We start from the raw sequence: 19,975 nt of genomic DNA, 5'->3' as shown, positions 1-19,975 counted from the left end.
AAATAGGTTCATTCTCCCTTAACTCTCCAGTTCCAAGTCCCACAACGTTGTGACTTCCAGAATAATAACATGATGGATTTTATTGGCATCTTTATTCCATTTCAAGAGTTTACACTCATCTGTACAGTGAAACTATTCTTCCTAGTAAACATATTTGGTGCTTTTATCAGTATTCTGTCCTTTAAAGTTTTAATTATTTTAGCCACTGCTTGTAATTGGTTCTCTCATAAAGGACCTATTTAGGTAAGATAGAAAGATGAGGTTTCTAACCAAATAGGGAAGAGATAAAATATTGGAATGCTCTTAAAGGTTTAATAAAATCTTATAAATGGCACACTGCAGGATTCTCGCACTATGACTCAGAGGAGTGGAATATTGCTAAGTTAGTCCATTCACATGATCCCCTGCCATTTTTGAAACTGTTCATCTTCTGGAATGGCTGGAAAAAGATAGCTTAATGAAGACAAATGCTTTACTACAAATATAGCTCTGATCTCTAACGAAATGCTAAGTGGAAATTTCTACTTTGAGGTTTTCTATTTAATTTCATTATTTTCATATAGGCTCACACTTTGGAACAAAAGAATAAACTACCAGTGTTAAGAAATGTATACTTAAGTTATTACAATATCCTGATGATTTTTAAAACTGAATGTGTCTCTAGAAGTTGCTCTGTGTACTAGCATTTAAAGTTCAAACGAAGGACTTGAAGGATTGAAAGGAGGGGTGTTACACTGAAAGGACAGTAGTCACTGGAATTCAATTGTGACTCTGTGACCGAGAAAAATATCCAGTGAATGCTCAGTCTCTGGTCATTTCTGCATTGAGGAAATTAGACCAATAGAACTCTGACTTGCTAGATTGATTTAAAAACAGCAAACACCATGGCTCCTGTTCAGTGTTTTAGAGGTATATTTGGGGTTTAGCTCTTTATAGCTTTTTAAAAGTATATTCATAGTAAGGTGAGAAGATATTTCCTAAATTATATTAAATCCAATTTAAAAGAAAAACAGTAATAGCATGAGAATTATATTTTTATGGGAGTTGTCTGGTCTGCCATTAAATTAAGTAAATGTTGGGGCACCTGCATGGCTTAGGCTGTTGAGCATCCGACTTCAGCTCCCAGGTCCTAATCTTGCAGCTCATGACTTCCAGCTGCTCATCAGGTTCACTGCTGTCAGCCTGTTGGCGTGGAGCCTGCTTCGGATCCTCTGTCCCCTTCTCTCTGCCCCTCCCCTGCTTGCTCTTGCCCCAAAATAAATAAATATTAAGGAAATTAAATAAATGTTGAAAATACAAGAATGCTTTTCTGTATTAACTTTATATTATGGAATACACATTTTAAATGTTCTCATGAATATCAATATTTAAATTGGTTTGTGCTATTAGTAGGACAAATAGAAATTGGAACAAAGTGGGGTTCCTGGGTAGCTCAGTTGGTGAGGCATCCAAATCTTGATTTCAGCTCAGGTCATGATCTCCCAGTTCGTGGGATTGAGCCCCACATCAGGCTCTGTGCTGAGAGTGCAGAGCCTGTGTGGGATTCTCTCTCTTCCTCTCTCTCTCTGCCCCTCCTCCACTCATATGCATGCTCCCTCTTTCTCTCTCAAAAAGAAATAAACTTTAAAAAACGAATTGAAATAAAGTAAGTAACTACAAAGAATTATTTATTTACTTACTTACTTACTTATTTATTTATTTATTTATTTAGAGTGTGTGAGCAGGGGAGAGGGCAGAGGGAGAGAAAATCTTAACACAGCCTCCAGCCCAGCACAGAGCCCAACTGGAGCTCTATCCCATGACTCTGGGATCATGACATGAGCTGAAATCAAGCGTCAGACCCTCAACCAACTGAACTACCCAGGCACCCCATTTATTTTTTACAAAGAATTCTTTTTAAATAAAGTAACAATTCCGAATTGGATTCTGGATTCTGTATAATTTGTTTTTCCTTCTTTTTGGAGAGAATATATGTTTTTTATTTTATTTGAGGAAAATTAGTAAGCTTTATATATGTATGTATAATAACCATTGTGAACTATAGTTAATATTTCAACTATATATTTCAATATCAACCACTTTCTTAAACATTTAGCATGTTCTTTTTCCTGATATTTTTAACTTAATTGCTGTTAATTGTTTCCTACCTCTAGGCCAATATCCCAGTAAATACAAAGTACAATCATACCTAGTGTTAGAAAGCATATTTTGTAACAATCCTTTCATAAATTTAGTTTTTATTACCTTCAATAATCTGGTCTTTTTAAAAAGGACTTTCCCCTCCATGTTTTTCAATCCCATTCTTGAAATTTATTAGAAAATTACCACTTACAGGAGCATCTGGGTGTGTCAGTCAGTTAAGCATTGGACTTCGGTTCAGGTCATGATCTCACCATTCGTGGGTTCGAGCCCTGTGTCGAGCTCTGTGCTGACAGCTCAGAACCTGAAACCTGCTTCAGATTCTGTGCCTCCTTCTCTCTCTGACCCTCCCTTTCTCATGCTCTCTCTCTCTCTCTCTCAAAAAAAATTTTTTTTTTAATTATCACTTATAGTAATCAGTGGTAAAATACCTAACAGTGGAACAATTTTATTTTTTATTTTTTAAAGGTTTTTTTTTTAGTGTTTTTATTTATTTTTGAGACAGAGAGAGACAGAGCATGAGCAGGGGAGGGACATAGGGAGGGGAAGACACAGAATCTGAAGCGGGCTCCAGGCTCTGAGCTGTCAGCACAGAGCCCGACGCAGGACTCAAACTCACAGAGTGTGAGATCATGACCCGAGCTGAAGTCGGACACTTAACTGACTGAGCCATCCAGGCACCCCAATAGTGGAACAATTTTAAAAACTGGTAGTTAGGCAAATAATATACTAAGATATGAGACCATTTTAAATAAGAACTCTTTTTAAATCTGTTAAGACCTATTAGATTAAATGATGCTCTAAAAATTGCTTCTATAAAAAGAGAAAAAGGAAATGAATTAGGGAGAATCTTATTCATCTGATCTCAGTATAATCATTTGAAAAGTTTATTTTGAATGAGATAAATTATTGGAAAGTTAGTAGATACACCCAAAGTAGCTGCTTTATTAATTATATTTAAATGATTTTAATATAAAGTCAGTTAAACTGACAGATGTGGATAGACACAAAAATACATGGAATGCCTCTGAAAAATCATATTGCCCAATTTATTGTGTTAGCCATGTTTCAAACCTAGCAAAACATTTTGTGAAATCATATCATAGAAACCAAATTGTACAGCATTCAGCAATATCAGCATCACTTACTGATCGACATGAATGATTAAATGTCAATCATGTATATTGGGTGTTATGCTAGATGATTGGCTTGCAGTTTTTACGTAGTATTTTAGCAAACAGACAAAGGAATGGGGTCTCACTGAGCCTGCCTGGAGAAGAACCAGTGTTTGGTCTCATGTTTATCTGAGTCAAGACGAAATTGCTTAAACTTACTAATAAATAAGCTTAACAGAAGAATTCAAGTCTTTGGATTTTCAACCCCTCCACCCCTCCTCCTCCTCTTTCTATTCTTCCTCTTTGTCTTCCTCCTCTCTCTCTCTCTCTCTCTTCCTTCTTTAATATTTTGGTCCCTCTTTCTTCCCTCCCCCCCCAAGCTTATAATATACATTATTTTTCTTTAATACCATACTTATTTTTCCTATGTATGGAAGGAGTATAAACTTTGGTTAGTTTGGCAGAAGGTGTGGGTATGTGAGCTAAATAAGAGTGTATAGATTTGTGGTAACATTATGCATTTGGCAAATAATTAGTTGTTATAAGTAACTTTAGTCCTATATAGAAGTATGCGTTATTTAAGTTTAGAAAAATTTTATAACCTCATAGTAAGATTCTTTGTTTTGTTTTGTCTTCTGAAACAAACTGAAAAGTAAGAACTCATTAAAACTCACACAATGTATCTTCAGCTCAACAAATACTGCGGTCATATTTATAATTTTATATTTGTAAAAAATATTAAACAATATTTATTATTCTCTAATTACCAAGCCAGTTAGAATAGTAGAATTTTAAAGAAAAAATAATTTTTTATCTGATAAAATACTAATGGATTTTCCATATCTATATCCATACCTATATATGTATATGTATACACTATACGTACACATCTGTCTAATCACACATACACACATAGATTCTGTTATAGAATATATATGTTTACATAAAGCATTTCTATTATGGATATAATATAATATATATATTAGATATATCCACGTATATGTAGATATATACACATACACACATACACGGATGCCTAGTATGGAACTCGGCTCTTTATAAATATCTTTAATCCTTGTATATTATGTGGAAAATATTTTTAATCCCATTTCATGGATAAGGAAGCAGAGGCTTCAGGAGAGTAAAAACTTTGCAAATTTTTTACCTTGTATAAGTTGCATAAGTAGGATGCTAACCCAGTTTTACTTGACTGAAAAACTTTCAATTATTATACTTACTGCTTAATTAATAAACTGACTCCTTGCATCTAACCACAGACCACTCAGCACAAAAAGAAAGGGATGAGTGAAACAAAATTACTATCCCCTCTGCCTCTCTCTATCCCACAACACAAAGTAACTTGAAATGGAAAAGGGAAGTGGGTGGGTTAGCATTGCAGTGACAGGAGGCAACTAACCAAACTGCATGTTTTACCTTCCTTCCCCAAAGTCTTAACAAATCAAAACTCAGAGGGCAAAGCCTGGAAACGTGCCTGCTCATGGATCCCAGCTCATCCTTAGCCTTGCTAAAATTTCTTTATGTCTACTGCTCTATCGAGTAGAAAATTGTTTTAATTACCTCTGGTTGCTGTTACAAATTATCACAAACTTGGTGGCTTAAAGCAAAAGAAATTTAAGCTCACACAGTTCTGGAGGCCAGAAATCTACAATCAGTATGACAAAGCCCAAATGAAGGTATCAGCAGTTCTGTGCTCCCTTCTGAAACTGTAGGAGAAATCCATTCCTTGTCTCTTCTAACTTCTGGAGACTGCCAGTATTCTTTGGCTTGTGGCCACATCAGTCATTCTATATGTCAATATGCCAGCATATAAAAGTACATTGGATATTTGAGAATTAATTTGGAAGCATTTAAACTTTGTGAACTTAGACTTTATACAGAACGAGTGGATTTTGCATACTATTTCTGTCTTTCCCTTCAAACTACACAATTTCATCTTTACATTCAACCAGATATTTATTGAGCACTTATTTTGTGCCAGGCGCTGTGTCCTGGCTATCTGTCAGTCATGCAGAGAGCTTGAGTCAGAGGCTGGAAATGTCTTAGTCAGAATGTCTAAATTACATGGAAGTGCCTGGGTGGCCCAGTGGGTTAGCATCTGATTTTAGCTCAGGTCGTGATCTTGCAGTTTGTGAGTTTGAGCCCCACATCAGGCTCTGCGCTGATAGTCTGGAGCCTGGAGTCTGCTTCAGTTCTCTGTCTCCTTCTCTCTGCCCCTCCCCCATTCATGCTTTTCTCTCTCTCTCTCTCTCTGTCTCTGTCTCTGTCTCTGTCTCTGTCTCAAAGTAAATGAGCATTACATTTAAAAAAAATTTTTTTACCGTTTATTTATTTTTGAGAGACAGAGCGAGACAGAGCACGAGCAGGGTAGGGGCAGAGAGAGAGGGAGACACAGAATCCAAAGCAGGCTCCAGGCTCTGAGCTGTCAGCACAGAGCCCAACGTGGGGCTTGAACTCACAAACCAGGAGATCATGACCTGAGCTGACGTCGAATGCTTAACCAACTGAGCCACCCAGGTACCCCTAAAAAAATTTCTTTTAAATGAATGTCTAAATTACAGTGGTAGAAAGCTTAGTGTGGAAGAAAGCTCAAGTTCATTGGAGACTGACAGGGTTGAATTTGAATTCTGGCTCAGCTATTTTATTAAATATTTTTATTAAATATTAATATTAAATTTATTAAAAGTAAGTTATCTTTCCAAGTCTCTATTGAATAGGAAAAATTGTATAAAATTTACTGGAGTTGATGGTGAACATTAAAAGGGTTTTGCATTTGGAGTAAATAACCTATGTGCTTAAAACTCTGTGTGAACTCCCTGTGCTAGGTCATTGAGAGGTGGAGAAAAGTGGCTTCTAAGCCATTTTCCCTGCTTCCATTCGTGACATGTAGTATAGAGTTTTTTCCAAATGGGGCTTTTTTGCCTAGTGTGTTGTAAAGGCAATATGTTAAAAATGACATTTTAAAATGAAATACACTAAAGTATAATTTTGAAAAATCAGAGTGCATTGCAAAGAGTATAAATAGAAAATGATGTGTGAAACTTTTATTACTATCAATAAATCTGTGTATGTGCTGTGTGATCATGTCTTCAAAGCAACACTGCGCATTTCTTTCTTTTGCATAAAACACACCATTAGCTCCCTGGGCTTTGAGATGAGCCCAGACTCCCACCAGGGCACGGCACATGTTTTCCAGTAAACCTCTGTCTATCTCGATGGCCTTCTCTCCTGGCACCAGATTCTCCAGATTTCAAGATGCTTATGCCTGGAGTCCCTGCTGCATGATCTTTCCTCCTACTTTGGATCTTGAAATGGATTGAAGGTTATCACTTTTTGGAGTAGCCTTTATTCACATTGGTAAACAATGAAGTAGTGAAGAAAGATTTAGGTGACTTTTACTCTCAGTATTCCCAGCTCTTCTGAATTCTTTGTCAGCCCTTTAACTTACGGTGTTTCTCAATCATGGCCAGTTCAGACAGTGTTCCTTCCTTGGATTCACCTCATACCACATCCTCTTATTTGGTTAACTCTTCCTAACCTTTCAGCGACTAGCTCAGTCTTCCTTTTAAGGAGAAAAATGTGGGGGTTAATGACATGGCTCTAGTTTTGATATATTCTCTCTTTGTGACTTTGAGGCTGTCAATTGAATGCTCTGATCAACATCTTTCTCAGTATAAAATGGTATAGTAATGGCGACTTTAGATGAAGATATCTTTCTAAGTGTTAGTTAAGTCTTACTTACTAATAACTTTCTCCTTCCCTAGTTACTTGACCTCTGGTCAGGAATAGGCCTTTGTTCATGCTTCTCCAGGAGTCTATGTTTTTCTGGCCATAACATTTCTTGCATTACATTGGAATTGCTTCTCTCTCCTATAAAACTATATATTTTTAAAGACCCAGGCATGCTCAATGAATAGTTAATTGTTAAATCCATGAATTAAAATAAACATGAAGAATTTTAATCAATGCAGAAACATGACTGCATTTTTTAAATTCTCCAGATGAATTTATATCTGATTAAAACCTTTGGCTAAAATTTATATTACTGTTTGAATTTCGTGATGGGACAGGAGTTCACTCACACTGAGCAATTTTACCTTTTTTTTTTTTTTTTTTTTTTTGGTTGAAATCACATTTATTTCATTTATATAGTGACACTACCAGTACACATTTATAATGAAAAAATAAGATGTGTCGTTAATCAAAAATAGCGCAAGTCACAAGAGAATGTACCATCCAGAGATAACAAAAGTTAAATTTAGTCTATATTCTTGTAGACATTCTCTATGTATGATTCATAACAGCATTATCTGGCACTTCAGACATGCCCTAACCGGGATGCATTGCATTTGTAGAAAGAACTCAAACTTTGAAGGATTATGTCTGCTACCTGGTTTACAGTTATTTAACTTTTTATACTGCAGTGTTTTCAGAATCCAAGGGGCAATAGAGGCTTTTCAATTCCAGCTAAAATTCAGCTTTGTAAACATAACTGCAGAAAGTAAAGACTGGCATGCTCTTTTCTCATGGAGCAATTTTGCTCTTGGGAACTCTGATGGGCGTGACCGGCCCTCCTTCTGATACCTGTCGACCTTATCAAAGTCAAACTTAGCCCTCAAGTTTAAATGATTGTTCTTCTATGAAGCTTTTCCCAGGTCTGTAGTGAAAATTGATAAGTCCATTCTCTCTACTGCCATAAAATATTGTTTACAATCCTTTTTTAGAATTTATTATATTATGCCTTGTGTTGTGATGATTTATGAATCTTTTTTTTGTCTCCAGCTATTTTACAAGCTCACAAAGGCAAAGACTTTATAATTCATTTTTATATCCCTTCACCATCTAGCAGAGCTCTTTGCATGTAATAAACAGTCAATCGTTGCTGAATGAATTTCTCATTCATTGTTAAGCGTTGGTGCCGATGTTAAATATAATGACAAACTTGGGGCGCCTGGGTGGCGCAGTCCGTTAAGCGTCCGACTTCAGCCAGGTCACGATCTCGCGGTCTGGTCCGTGAGTTCGAGCCCCGCGTCACGCTCTGGGCTGATGGCTCGGAGCCTGGAGCCTGTTTCCGATTCTGTGTCTCCCTCTCTCTGACCCTCCCCCGTTCATGCTCTGTCTCTCTCTGTCCCAAAAATAAATAAAAAACGTTGAAAAAAATTAAAAAAAAATATAATGACAAACTATAAAGTTGATATTAATCATACCCAGATATTTAGGACCTAAATATATTTTTTCATTAAGTATCGATAACTAAAAGTGAAAGAAACATGTGAATGGACAGGATAGAACCTTGTTAATATTGTGAAAGATGCCTCCAGTCAGACTTTCCAAAACAGATTATACCAGTTTCATGGTAAAAATACTAAAAGGCTAGGTGTTATAAAACATGCAGCTTAAAATGTATGAGTTCAATAAAGAAATGTGGTAATTAAAATTCTGCATTTTTTGGAATAGCTTATGAAAAAATATAAATATTTCCAATATATCCTCTCACTATGTTTAATGTTGAAAATATATATTGACCCTCAGGGTTAAAAAATTTTGAAGGCACAAATACACTGATGACTATCTACAGCTTTTGTAAGTGAAAATAATGAAAACCCTTCTCTTCCTCATTTGAAACCCAATTTGTGATTTAGCAATATGCATGCTCATATTTAGCAAGTTCACAAGGCTCAAGATGAATGTACATTTATACAATTAGATGATCAGCGAAATTTGTTTTTGAAAAATGCCTTTGATTTTTCACAAGAGTGTGGAAAATATTGCAAATGAGTCAATGCTCTTTAGAAAAGATCCAAGGGTCATGGCTATGTCTTGAAATTTATGTTTGCAACACTGAGCATAATTCCATGCATAAAATAAGTTGAATAAATGCTTGATGAATGAATAAGTTAAGGGTTTGATTTTATAAAACATAAACACAATTAAATGATAGTGCTCCAAAATACTAATATTAATTATACAAATAGAAACTACTGAGGTAAAAATATGAACCAATTTCTATTGAATTTGTGTCTTCAGTAAGGAAAACATACAGCAGTCTATTTTTGTATTTATTCGAGGAAAATTGTCTTTTTGTTTAGACATTGTGATAACATCAGATATTTTCATACAACCAAAGCCTCAAGGCTCAGTGCACCCAAACATTTTGAAACCTCCGACTAGATCTTAGTGACTGGATTTGGAACTTAGAAATTGGATGTTATTGAGTAGATTTATAACTTAGAAACTTTGTTTTATTTTTATTACAAAGTCAATATTTTTATGTATTTTATGTAGCCATGCTTAAATTGAACAGGAAGAGGGAGGCAATATGGGTGTTCTGGGCCAATGAAACGTAAGCCACAAATAGACCCAACAAATTGTGCATGACGTAGTAGTAGGCAAATAAATAAAAGTCTTAGAGTGACTAGGAGGTATGGATGGGACTTTTTCTTGAGCCATATGAGAAGGGTGGTACCCACAGAACTGAGAATGAATTTTTCTGTATTCCTGCTCTAAGGGATCTATATAAAATACCACAGGCATAAGATGTAAAATGCATGAATTCTATAGTATCATGGTCATCCTTGACTCCTCACTTCCTCTTACAGGCCATATCTTCCCACCATATTTCTTTAACTTATGTCCAGAATCTGGCTCACCTTCACAGCCACCACCATTGTTTTAAACACCGTCGTCATTCACTTAATTACTTGCAACAGCCACCCATCAAGCCTTCATACAAGGCACCCATTATATGCCTATATTTTCAATAAAATAGGGGCTGATCATTTTATTTTTATTTTTAATTGAAGTGAAACATACATAAAAGAGTGTAAAGTACTCTAATATGAATTGAGGTTAATAAAAACATGGAAAGTATAAAAAATACTCCAATCTCAAGTATATAGGTGATTGCTTTTTTAAAATGTATATCCCTGTGTTGTCACACTCGGATCAGAACAAAGGACACTTTCAGCATGCCTGGTCCCCTCCTGCAGATTTCCAGACTTTACCCTTCCAAAGTTCATCACTATTCTGATTTTGTTTTCATTATTTACTTTTACACATCTTGGATTTCATGTAAACTGGGGATAAGAAATATACACTCTTTTATTGGCTTCCTCTGCTCATCTTTCTATGAGATCTCTGCAGGTAAATTGCTTAATCTGTAAAGAGGAGGATAGGCTGACCCTGGGAGCTAAAATTTGACAACAAATTGATGTTCAGCCCCAACCCACAGAATTTCTGATTTATATTGTGTGGAGTCAGGCACAGAGAATTAGTATATTTTTAAAAATCCCAAAGATAATTGAACCTGTATACTCTGAATCAAATGATGTCTCTCCCCTCCCCTTTCCTCCCCATTTCCTCCTTTTCTCTCCCCCCACCACCCCTCTACTCCTTTCTTCTAAAAGTACAGGGATGGGCTGGCCACTGCTCCTTTTTACCTCTATTCTTCCTGAAGTGTGCACTGAGCACCTATCAGATACTAAACATCATCTTAGGTTGCTGAAACTACATGAGTCAACAAAATGTAGTTCCTATGTTCCAGGGGCTTGATGTCTCAAAAACCCCATGCCTGAATATATAAACAAATTATCACTGAATATATTATAATAAAGTAGGCTTTAATAGTCCTACTGGAAATTAAGTATTCAACTACTTGTTCTATTGCTGTTACTTAACTACTATACCAGTAATGCAGAACTGAATTAACTATCTTGAATTGTTGGTACTCATAATGAATAACTATAAAGGAATATCCCAAAATGTTGAATGCCCCTGATAAATCGCTATGTAAGGAATACAGAATGTATTTTAAATATTTTTTTCCTCTACTCTTTTAGGGCCCTTTTATTTTCCTTTCTAATTTATGGTGCATGCTGAAAGAGCTCTTGGTCTCTGATACCCACTCCAGGCACCAGTTTGTTTTTAAGTGGTTTCAAAGGTAGCCAAAAAACAAAAACAATAAACAAAAACAATAAACCTATCTTATATTCTTAATTACAGACTCTATCTGTTAACCTTTTGTGGTTCTTACAGTGAATTAATCTGTTCAGGTATTATAAAAATAACTGAAATTTAGGCAATAATAGCCTGTGAACATTTTGCTGTAAATTACGTATAAGTTTGGATCAGGAATCTTCCTATTTTCTGTAAAAGGTATATAATTGCTATGGAGTTAACAACAGCAAGACTATTAGGGTGAATGTTTGAAAATATTCAGTTCAATTCTCTTTCTCAGTATTAGACCACAGTAATTATTTAGTGTGGTTTTTTTTACTTGTTTGTAATGGTCCTGGAAAAAAAGTTCAAAAGAATATTTTAGATGGATACAGTAGAATATCATCTTTTTCCCATTTCTTTTCCTTCCTCCTCAATTCCTTCCTTCCAAGTCTTATTTTATAGTAGCAAAGTGAAATGTAAATAAAGAATGTAAAATATATTTCAGCACCTTAGCGTTATTGGATATTCACATGCTAATGAGCAAACAAGGTGTTTGATCTTGTTGGACTTAGTGACTTCAAATCTATTGTTTCAATAGAATAATTTAAATAAAACTTACTTTTTGTTTTTTAGTAAAACTTATTTTGAAATAAATCCGTAAAATCACTTTTCACAAAACAAATGTGTAGATCTTGGCTGCATTTTTAAGCAAAGAATATCTAATTGAATGTTATTAATTTAGTTTTGCATAAAATTACATTTAAAATGGAATGTAAATTGTTGTCCATTTTATAAGGACAGATTTTTAATCTCTTTTTTTTTTCTTTTTCTTTTCTCTAAGAGACACTTTGACCTTGCTGTGAAGCTAAGCTAGAGAGGACATTGGCAGAACTTTGTATGTCCATATGCATAGATTTGGATGATAATTTAATATGACAGAAAACAATACCTTGCCAAGGATTAACTTTAAATCTTCTATTTACTTTAGAATTCCAAGATTTATGGAATACCAAAACAACCCAGGGAGATGACTCATAAAGAAACAGGACTTTCTAGTTTCCTATACTCTTTTACAAATTCTTAGCTGTTTAACTTTGTTGTATAACATGATGGTCAGTATTGAGGTCAACCTGTAAAGTAACATAAATCAGTCATTTGGGTTTTGTTTGTTTGTTTGTGTTTTGTTTTATGTTTTTTGTTTGCATATCATTCTAAATGGTTACAAGCTAGTAATTATATCAAAACAAACTGTTTAAAAGCCATGGCATGACATTTTTTTTTCAGTTGATTTATTTATTTGGAAAGAAAGAGCAAGCAGGAGAGGGGTAGAGAGAGAGGGAGAGTGAGAGGGAGAGAGAGAATCCCAAGAGGCTTCATGCTGTCAGCACAGAGCCCAACGTGGGGCTGGAACCCATAAACTGTGAGCCGAAACCAAGAGTCAGCTGAGCTACCTAGGCACCCTGGCATCACAATTTTACATTACAAAGACAATACCTATATTTATTTAATCAGAGGAATATACAATTGTAGAAATACAAATACAGTTTTAAAAATAAAGACTTGCTATGATTTAAGATGAAAATTCGCTTTAGTTCTTTCATGCTGTATCAACCCTTCTGGCATATTACCAAATCTCACTGATTGAATCTCAATTACCTACATCTGAACATTCTATAACTTGCATAAGCAACAGTCTTCTTCTATGGATGCTTTCGTTGAGACTTATTGGTGAAGCACAAAATCCAGACTTATGTTAAGTAGGTGGGTTGCTAATTTGTAAGAATGCCATTCTTGATCAGGCCTCTATGAATTGTTTGTAAATACCACACTGGACAATGCAAGCTTTATATTCGTTCTTCCGTTAGCCGGAATAATTCTAGTTAAACTCTGGTACAAAGATCTGTAGTATGAAATGAATGTAAAGTATTCATTCTTTCTTTATCTTACTCTCTGGTTTCATTTTAGCTCATTTGTTTATTTAAAAATAACCCTCTAAGTTGCTTTTTCACTGCTTTTCATATTACAGATTGAAAATGTTGATGTCTGCCTTAGTTTTCTAGCAGCCAGAGGAGTAAATGTTCAAGGTCTATCTGCTGAAGGTAAGAAAAGGCATAGCTGTCACAAATAACACCTAAGTTTGTAAAAAAAAAAAAAAATTTTTTTTGTATTACAAGAAATGCAAAGTGGGAGCACAAAGTTTCTTAATATATAAAGGAAATCAGTAAAGTTTCCAAAATAATAGAAACATAAACGCAGTGGTTATTAACCTATGCTTTAATTATTTATATATGTTTCATATTTTGCCAAAACTGTTACTTACATGCATAAGTGTATGAGAGAGGTGTAGATTAACAAAAAATCTTTATGTTATTACCAGTGTATAGTATTTTTGGAGTCTTAAGTAGAGGGATAGATGTATGCATAGATAACGCTGTGTAATAGTGGACCTAAATACAGGTAAAAATAGTATAATTAATTTGAAAATATTATTTTGTCAATAAAATTTCTATAATATAAAATTGGTAGTCCTAGTTGAAATATTTGGTGAGCTTAAATTACGCATCATGAGGTCTTAAATAATTAGCACTAACAATACTTAATAACTGTTATATATAAAAGCTTTAAAGTCATTAAAGGCTTAAAAGGTCATCATTAAAATACAGAAAAGTGGGAAAAGACTGAACTGGTACTGTCATTTTTTTTTTCTGAGACTTTCTCTTTCACATATATTTTTAGGAAAACTTTTCAAGTGTTATTAATGAAATCTAGTTAAAATTATGAAATAACAAATCCTTTGAGATCTGCATTAACAAAAACCATCTTATTAGAATGTTAATTTATATATAAAAATTCTGCTTAATACTTGTATATACTCTGACAATTTAGATCTGTTAATGTTTCTACTATGATTATTTGCTGCGAATAGCCTTTTACCTGACACATACTAGAAATATCAGACACCACTGTTTTAAAATTTTTGCTGTCATTGGAAAAAGGAATTATGTGGCTTCTGAAATACAGTGAACATTTAATAGAATTATTGAGCTTTCCCAATTTTTCTTCTATATTTATTTTTGTTGTTTTAAATTTCATTTATCTTTTACATTTATATATGTTGCATAATATTAAATTACTCATTTGGTGGCCAACAAGTTTAGGTTCAAACCTAACTGATGGTTCTATAATTTTGAATAAATGTGATAAAATTCCCCAGGAAAATATTTCACTTTTTTAGTGGTTAAAAGCAGGTTAGAAAGGCTCCAGTTTGTTCCTTTTATGTCTCTTCCTTTTCATGGGACATCCTTTATTAACACAAACCCATTGGTCTTCATTTATCTTCTAAAAGTATATGAATGCTCAAAATGATTTTCTAAATTAATTAAATATGCATATTAATAAAACCAGAGATTTTTTAAAACCGCTATGATCATCCAGGGGTACATGGGAACATTAATACTTTCTTACTGTAGCCTCTTATCGATCAGACTAATTCTTCTATATCATGGCCACTGTGAGAAGGTTTGGCGGGGGCAGGATTCTCATTCTCATTGCATATGAATAATGCCACTGTGGACTCCATGTGACATTTATAAACCATCAGAGAGCAAGAAATCAGAATAGTTTGTTAACGTCCCTAAACTACAGAAAGGAGGCATGAAACCCTGACCTCACAGGAGGATGTATATTTTATTGCCAACAGCGTGTTTTATTTAGAATGTGATTATAGATTTCATGGCCTTATTTCAGACTTTACTTCCATCTCTACTCCTAAGTTTTAAGTTATAACTACAAGAGAAAAAAAAGCTAGAGTCAGATTGTATCTTACTTTGTACATTTAACTTTTTATTCAATATTAGAAACGTTTATAAAGGAGCTTGATGTATTTCTACTAGGATTTATACATTTACATTTATTCGGTTATGTTATCTAATGTCATGGTCTTTATTATTTATTAATATATAACATGAGTTATAAATAAAAGAATTGGAGCATTAAAAATTAATACGATGTTGACTTTATGATATATGTGTGTACTATATATCTATCTACATCTATCTATCTATATTTATAGACAGATAGCTATATTAATAAATTTATTGTTGGGTGATTTAGGACTGCTATAAATCCAGTTGCCATTACAAAGTACACCCATACCGTCCTGATTTATAATGCAGGACAACCAACATTTAGGTGGCTTTTTTTCTCCACTTCGGAGCCATCACTACGTTGATAACAGCTGTGTATTTGTGAGGGCAGCAGAATGCTAAATCAAATGATTAGCACAAGACAGCCCATCCTTTTGTAGGAAGAAGCAAACTCCAGAAAAATTGCAGTTAAGGATCAGCAAAGAGCATCGCTCATCCAAGTTTTGTTCTCTGTACCCCCCCATCCCGTGACTCAGTCCCTGAAGCTCCAAGCTATTTGGAAATGCTACGTGTCAGAAATTCACAAGTGACTGAGAGACTCCAGTTGCATTTCCATCTTCGCAGATTTAGTCTAAGACAATGGCAACTAGAATTTCAGTTGTAAAACAAATAATAAAAAGGAAAACCACATTCATTTGTATGTTTTTACTGTTTGTATATTTTCCCTTTGATACAGAAATAAGAAATGGAAACTTAAAAGCCATTCTAGGGCTGTTTTTCAGTTTGTCTCGCTACAAGCAGCAACAACACCATCAGCAACAGTATTACCAGTCCTTGGTGGAGCTTCAGCAGCCAGTCAGCCACGCCTCCCCTCAGGCAGAAGCCAGTCAGGCCAAAAGCCAGCAAGATATGCAGTCCAGGTAAGGAGGGAAGCAGAGATGTGTTTGAAATCAACGTGTCTAGATACAACTCGTTTTTAAATGAGTTTTTGTTTGTGAGTTTGAAAAACCGATTTATGTCGTTGTATCAGCGTTATGATATTTTTTGACTAATGTGACACAAGTTAAAACCACTTTTCTTTTGGTTGGATGAGCAACATTTATCACTCTGGGGATGAAATATTTGTGTTTGTTTTCTAGAGATGATTGTGGTTTGTATCAAAGTGTGTGAAATGTCTTTCTTGTCAGCGATGCGGCAGGTTATTTCCTTCTGCAAATTATTACTTAGAATGTGCTATTGAGTCCTACTCTGGACTCCTACTCTCTACTCAATTATCTTTGAGTCGTTTGATAAATTCATTAAGTCTGTCAAAAGTTTCAGATCTGTTAAACATAGGGATTTGAGTGTTTGGGGACATACTGTTTTTAATGTATGATTGTGTGTGTGTGTGTGTATTTATAAACACACATGTATGTGTTCGTCTGACTTGATACCGTTGGCTCATTGTAGATACAGCCTGGGGTGAGGTGCTGACAAATCACGGCACCTTCCTTACACTTCCATTACTGCCGTTTTCCAATTTGGACTTTCTATCAGTCAGGGTTCAGCCAGAGAAGCAGAACCAATAAGGGATTAAGAGATTTATTGTGAAGAATTGGTTTACATGATCATGGGGACTCCCTAGGCAAGTCTGAAATCCTAAAGGCAGCTGATCAGGAAAGGCAGGCTGAACTTCTCAGCATGAGCCAAAACTTTTATATACAGGTGGAATTTCTTCTCTCAAGTAAGCTGCCATCCTGCTCTTAAGACCTTTCAAGTGGGGAATCAGACCTACCCAGATTATCTCGGATAATCTCTCTTAAAGTCAGCTGCTGTGGATTTTAGCCACATCCACAAAATACTTTCACAGCAGCACCTAGATTAGTGTTTGATTGAATAAGTGGGACTGAGTTGACACATCAAAAAATCATCACAGAATGAAATTAAGTTAACAAGTTTCATGCATACTGCTCATTTGTTCCTCATCAATGACCAGGGTATCAGGTCATTAGCTCTATTGCGTAAATAGCTGATTGTTTTTCCTTAGTGGGGAGAATGTCCAATATGAAAATACTCACCATGTTGAAGAGTATATATACATATCAAACATATGTAAATATTTAACTTTTTCCATATGTAAATATTTAACTTTTTCCATCTTAGAAGACAAACCTGAAACTTAGTAACACTCGGTTTACCTTGAATTTGTTTTTGATATTTAGTATTGACTCAAAAAGTTAAAGTCCAAATTACATTCACAAAGCACACGCCCCATCCTTATTGTCAAATATTCAACAGTTCAGAAATCTTCTTCTCTTTCACCTGCCAACTAGCCCTTTCTTCATATTAGGAAATATTTCTTTTCTCTATATGACCATGTAAACTCTATTACCTTTGGCAGATTTTATTCACTAATGAATTATTAAATCGATATAGAAAAATTAGAATTTTATCAAAAAATATAGGGTATACTACAGAGTTCATGGAGTGATAAAAGATATTTCTCATTACTCAATGCAGATATGTTTCTGTTCTTTAAGCTCGTCTGGGCTATTTATGATGTAAGTGAAATTATGCAAAAGTCAAAGTGAAAAAAAATACGGAGTAAGTTCTTTGGATTTCCTTAAGAATGGAGAGGAGCGGGGGAAGGAAATAGCTTTTTATTATGTATTATTATTTGGAGGAGTTGGTAGAAAGATCTAGATTGTAAAAACTGCCAGAAATAATAATTCCTAGAGTTTGGTGTAAGTTACTTAAACCACGGACAAAAGGCAGGAATAGTAGTGGAAAAAACATAGGAAGTTAAGTGGTATATGTATTGTAGAAAACATGTGACCTCTGGAAGTGATATGGAGTATCGTTTGTCTTTGCTTTACCTCATTCTATTTCTGTATCTGCCATGTGGAATTTCTTGCCCAGAAGTTCTCAGTGGTTATGACCCTTTTGGGGAGATTGTTTTTCTCATTCTTACTGGATATGCATGACTGTTATGGAATTGTGTTTTTTTTTTAGATACAAAACCCTATATAGTAGGCATGGTAATTTTACACCATTTTGGGGAGAGCCTGCTTATTTTTTTCTCTGAAAGGTTTTGAGGAGTATTCTTTTCACCGGTATCCTTTAAGACTGAGGCACACTCCTAAATAATTTTTTCTTATGATAAATTTAATTACTTTTAATTACTTTTTAGACCAATAATTTATAAATGTGGAGTACTTGCTTTAGTAAATATAGCACTTATGTCTCTGATGGAGAGGGGCTACAAGTCTTAATTTTAATAGAATTTATTGTATGTTTTGAAGAATATTATTTCAAACATTAATACTTATTTCTATTTGTATAGATTTGGTCAGAGAATAGCCTATGAATTAGAATTTATGTGGACTTACATACAACAATCGTTGTATGTATTTTTCAAAAGCCCGTAGTGATAATATACATAAGAAAGGATATCTACTATATGTCTTTATAGTAGAACCAAGATAATTAATGCAGAAAAAAATAACCCAGTGACACATTTATCTTCATTCTCCTGAAGTGTGAGTCATAAGTCATGATTTATGAAGCCTTTCTGTTGATTCTAAATCTCTTCCCAAGTAAATAGCTTAAATAACTGGTTGCTATAGTATTCTGGATATTTAGCCAGAAAATGTTCTTACATTTTTCTCTGTCAACTCCAAAAAATTTTAAGGGCACATTGTTTCAGTTCAGTGAGAGTTTTATTTTGTTTTATTCTTTTTGTTTATTTAAAATAAATTGATGTAACTGTATATATTCCCAGAGTATTTTATACATTAAGAATTTGTAACTTGGTTTTGCTATTTTAAAAATAGCTCCAAATGTTTTCAATCATTTGGAACATCTTTCATTTAAACAGACACTTTGACCTAAAGGTTAATAAGTATACAAGAGAGAAAATAAAACATGGACCAAGAGGAATCGAGTGTGGGTAACAAAGTCTCCTTTTTTGGTTTCTCAGCTCTTTCTCTACTTTCGTGTGCATGTTTGTGGGTATGTAGGCTCACATACGTGAGAGCATACCTGGGTGTGTGTGTGTGTGTGTGTGTGTGTGTGTGTGTGTGTGTGTGTGTGTAAGTGTGTGTATCCTGCTCAGGTGGCAACAAGAAACTTGCCTCTAGAATCAAACTGCCCGAACCTGGATCCCAGTTCTCCCACTGCCTAATTGTGTGGCCTGGGGCAACTTGCCTGACGTCTTGGTGCCCATCTCATGAGGTTGTTTTTAGGTTCACTGGGTCAGTACAGCATAAGACACTGTGAACATATCTGGCACAGGTCACTCTCTGCTCAAAGCCTTGCAATGGTCTCAAGTAGCCCAGGTTTTCTCCCACCTTAGGCAATGTGTTCTTGCTGATCCTTTGCCTGGAATACTCTGATAGCTGCTTGGCTAAATCTCTCATCTGCCTCAAGTCAGCCGCTCATCTGTTGCCTTCCCACTGATGCTTACCTAACCACCCTTTTAACCCTGCCTGCGTCCCATCTCCGCTCCCCATTGCACTTCGCCATACTTTTTCTTTTTTTCCTTAGCTTAGCCTTAATCAGCCTTTAACCTCAATTCACTTCTTATATCCGTTATTTATTCTTGCCACTTCCCTCTAAAAGGCAAACACTATCAGTACAGCAAGATTTGTGATATCTTAATTATTGGTGTGGTAGTACTCATAACAGTAATAATAATAGTAATAATTATAATAATAAGCACAGGGCCTTACACATAGTAGTTTTCCATGATTATTTCTGAAATGAGATAATGTAAGAATTAACAAATCTGTGTTCCACCTGTTTCCAATTTTAAATAGAAAGATGGGTAGTTGCAAGTGTAAGTAGTTCCAAATGACAATTGTGTGTATTTATAAAATTAGTAGAATAAAAATAATTAAACATATCCTTGACTTGGGGTGG

The 19,975-nt window shown here is 34.8% G+C and overlaps 1 protein-coding gene across 6 annotated transcripts in view; it reads left to right on the top strand.

Moving 5' to 3' along the window:
- Nucleotides 1-19,975, top strand: part of NAV3 (neuron navigator 3) — an 820,281-nt gene that overhangs the window by 574,511 nt on the left and 225,795 nt on the right. For all 6 annotated transcript variants that reach the window (XM_053894885.1, XM_053894882.1, XM_053894887.1 and 3 more), the window contains 2 exons: nucleotides 13,237-13,309; nucleotides 15,813-15,996. In XM_053894885.1, the coding sequence (XP_053750860.1) occupies nucleotides 13,237-13,309; nucleotides 15,813-15,996 (257 nt within the window). The remainder of the gene's footprint in view (nucleotides 1-13,236; nucleotides 13,310-15,812; nucleotides 15,997-19,975) is intronic.

Source organism: Panthera pardus, unplaced genomic scaffold (genome assembly GCF_024362965.1).
Source record: "Panthera pardus isolate Hobbes unplaced genomic scaffold, ASM2436296v1 HiC_scaffold_6, whole genome shotgun sequence".
Classification (NCBI taxonomy): Eukaryota; Metazoa; Chordata; class Mammalia; order Carnivora; family Felidae; genus Panthera; species Panthera pardus.
This window is presented reverse-complemented; position numbering and strand designations above follow the sequence as displayed.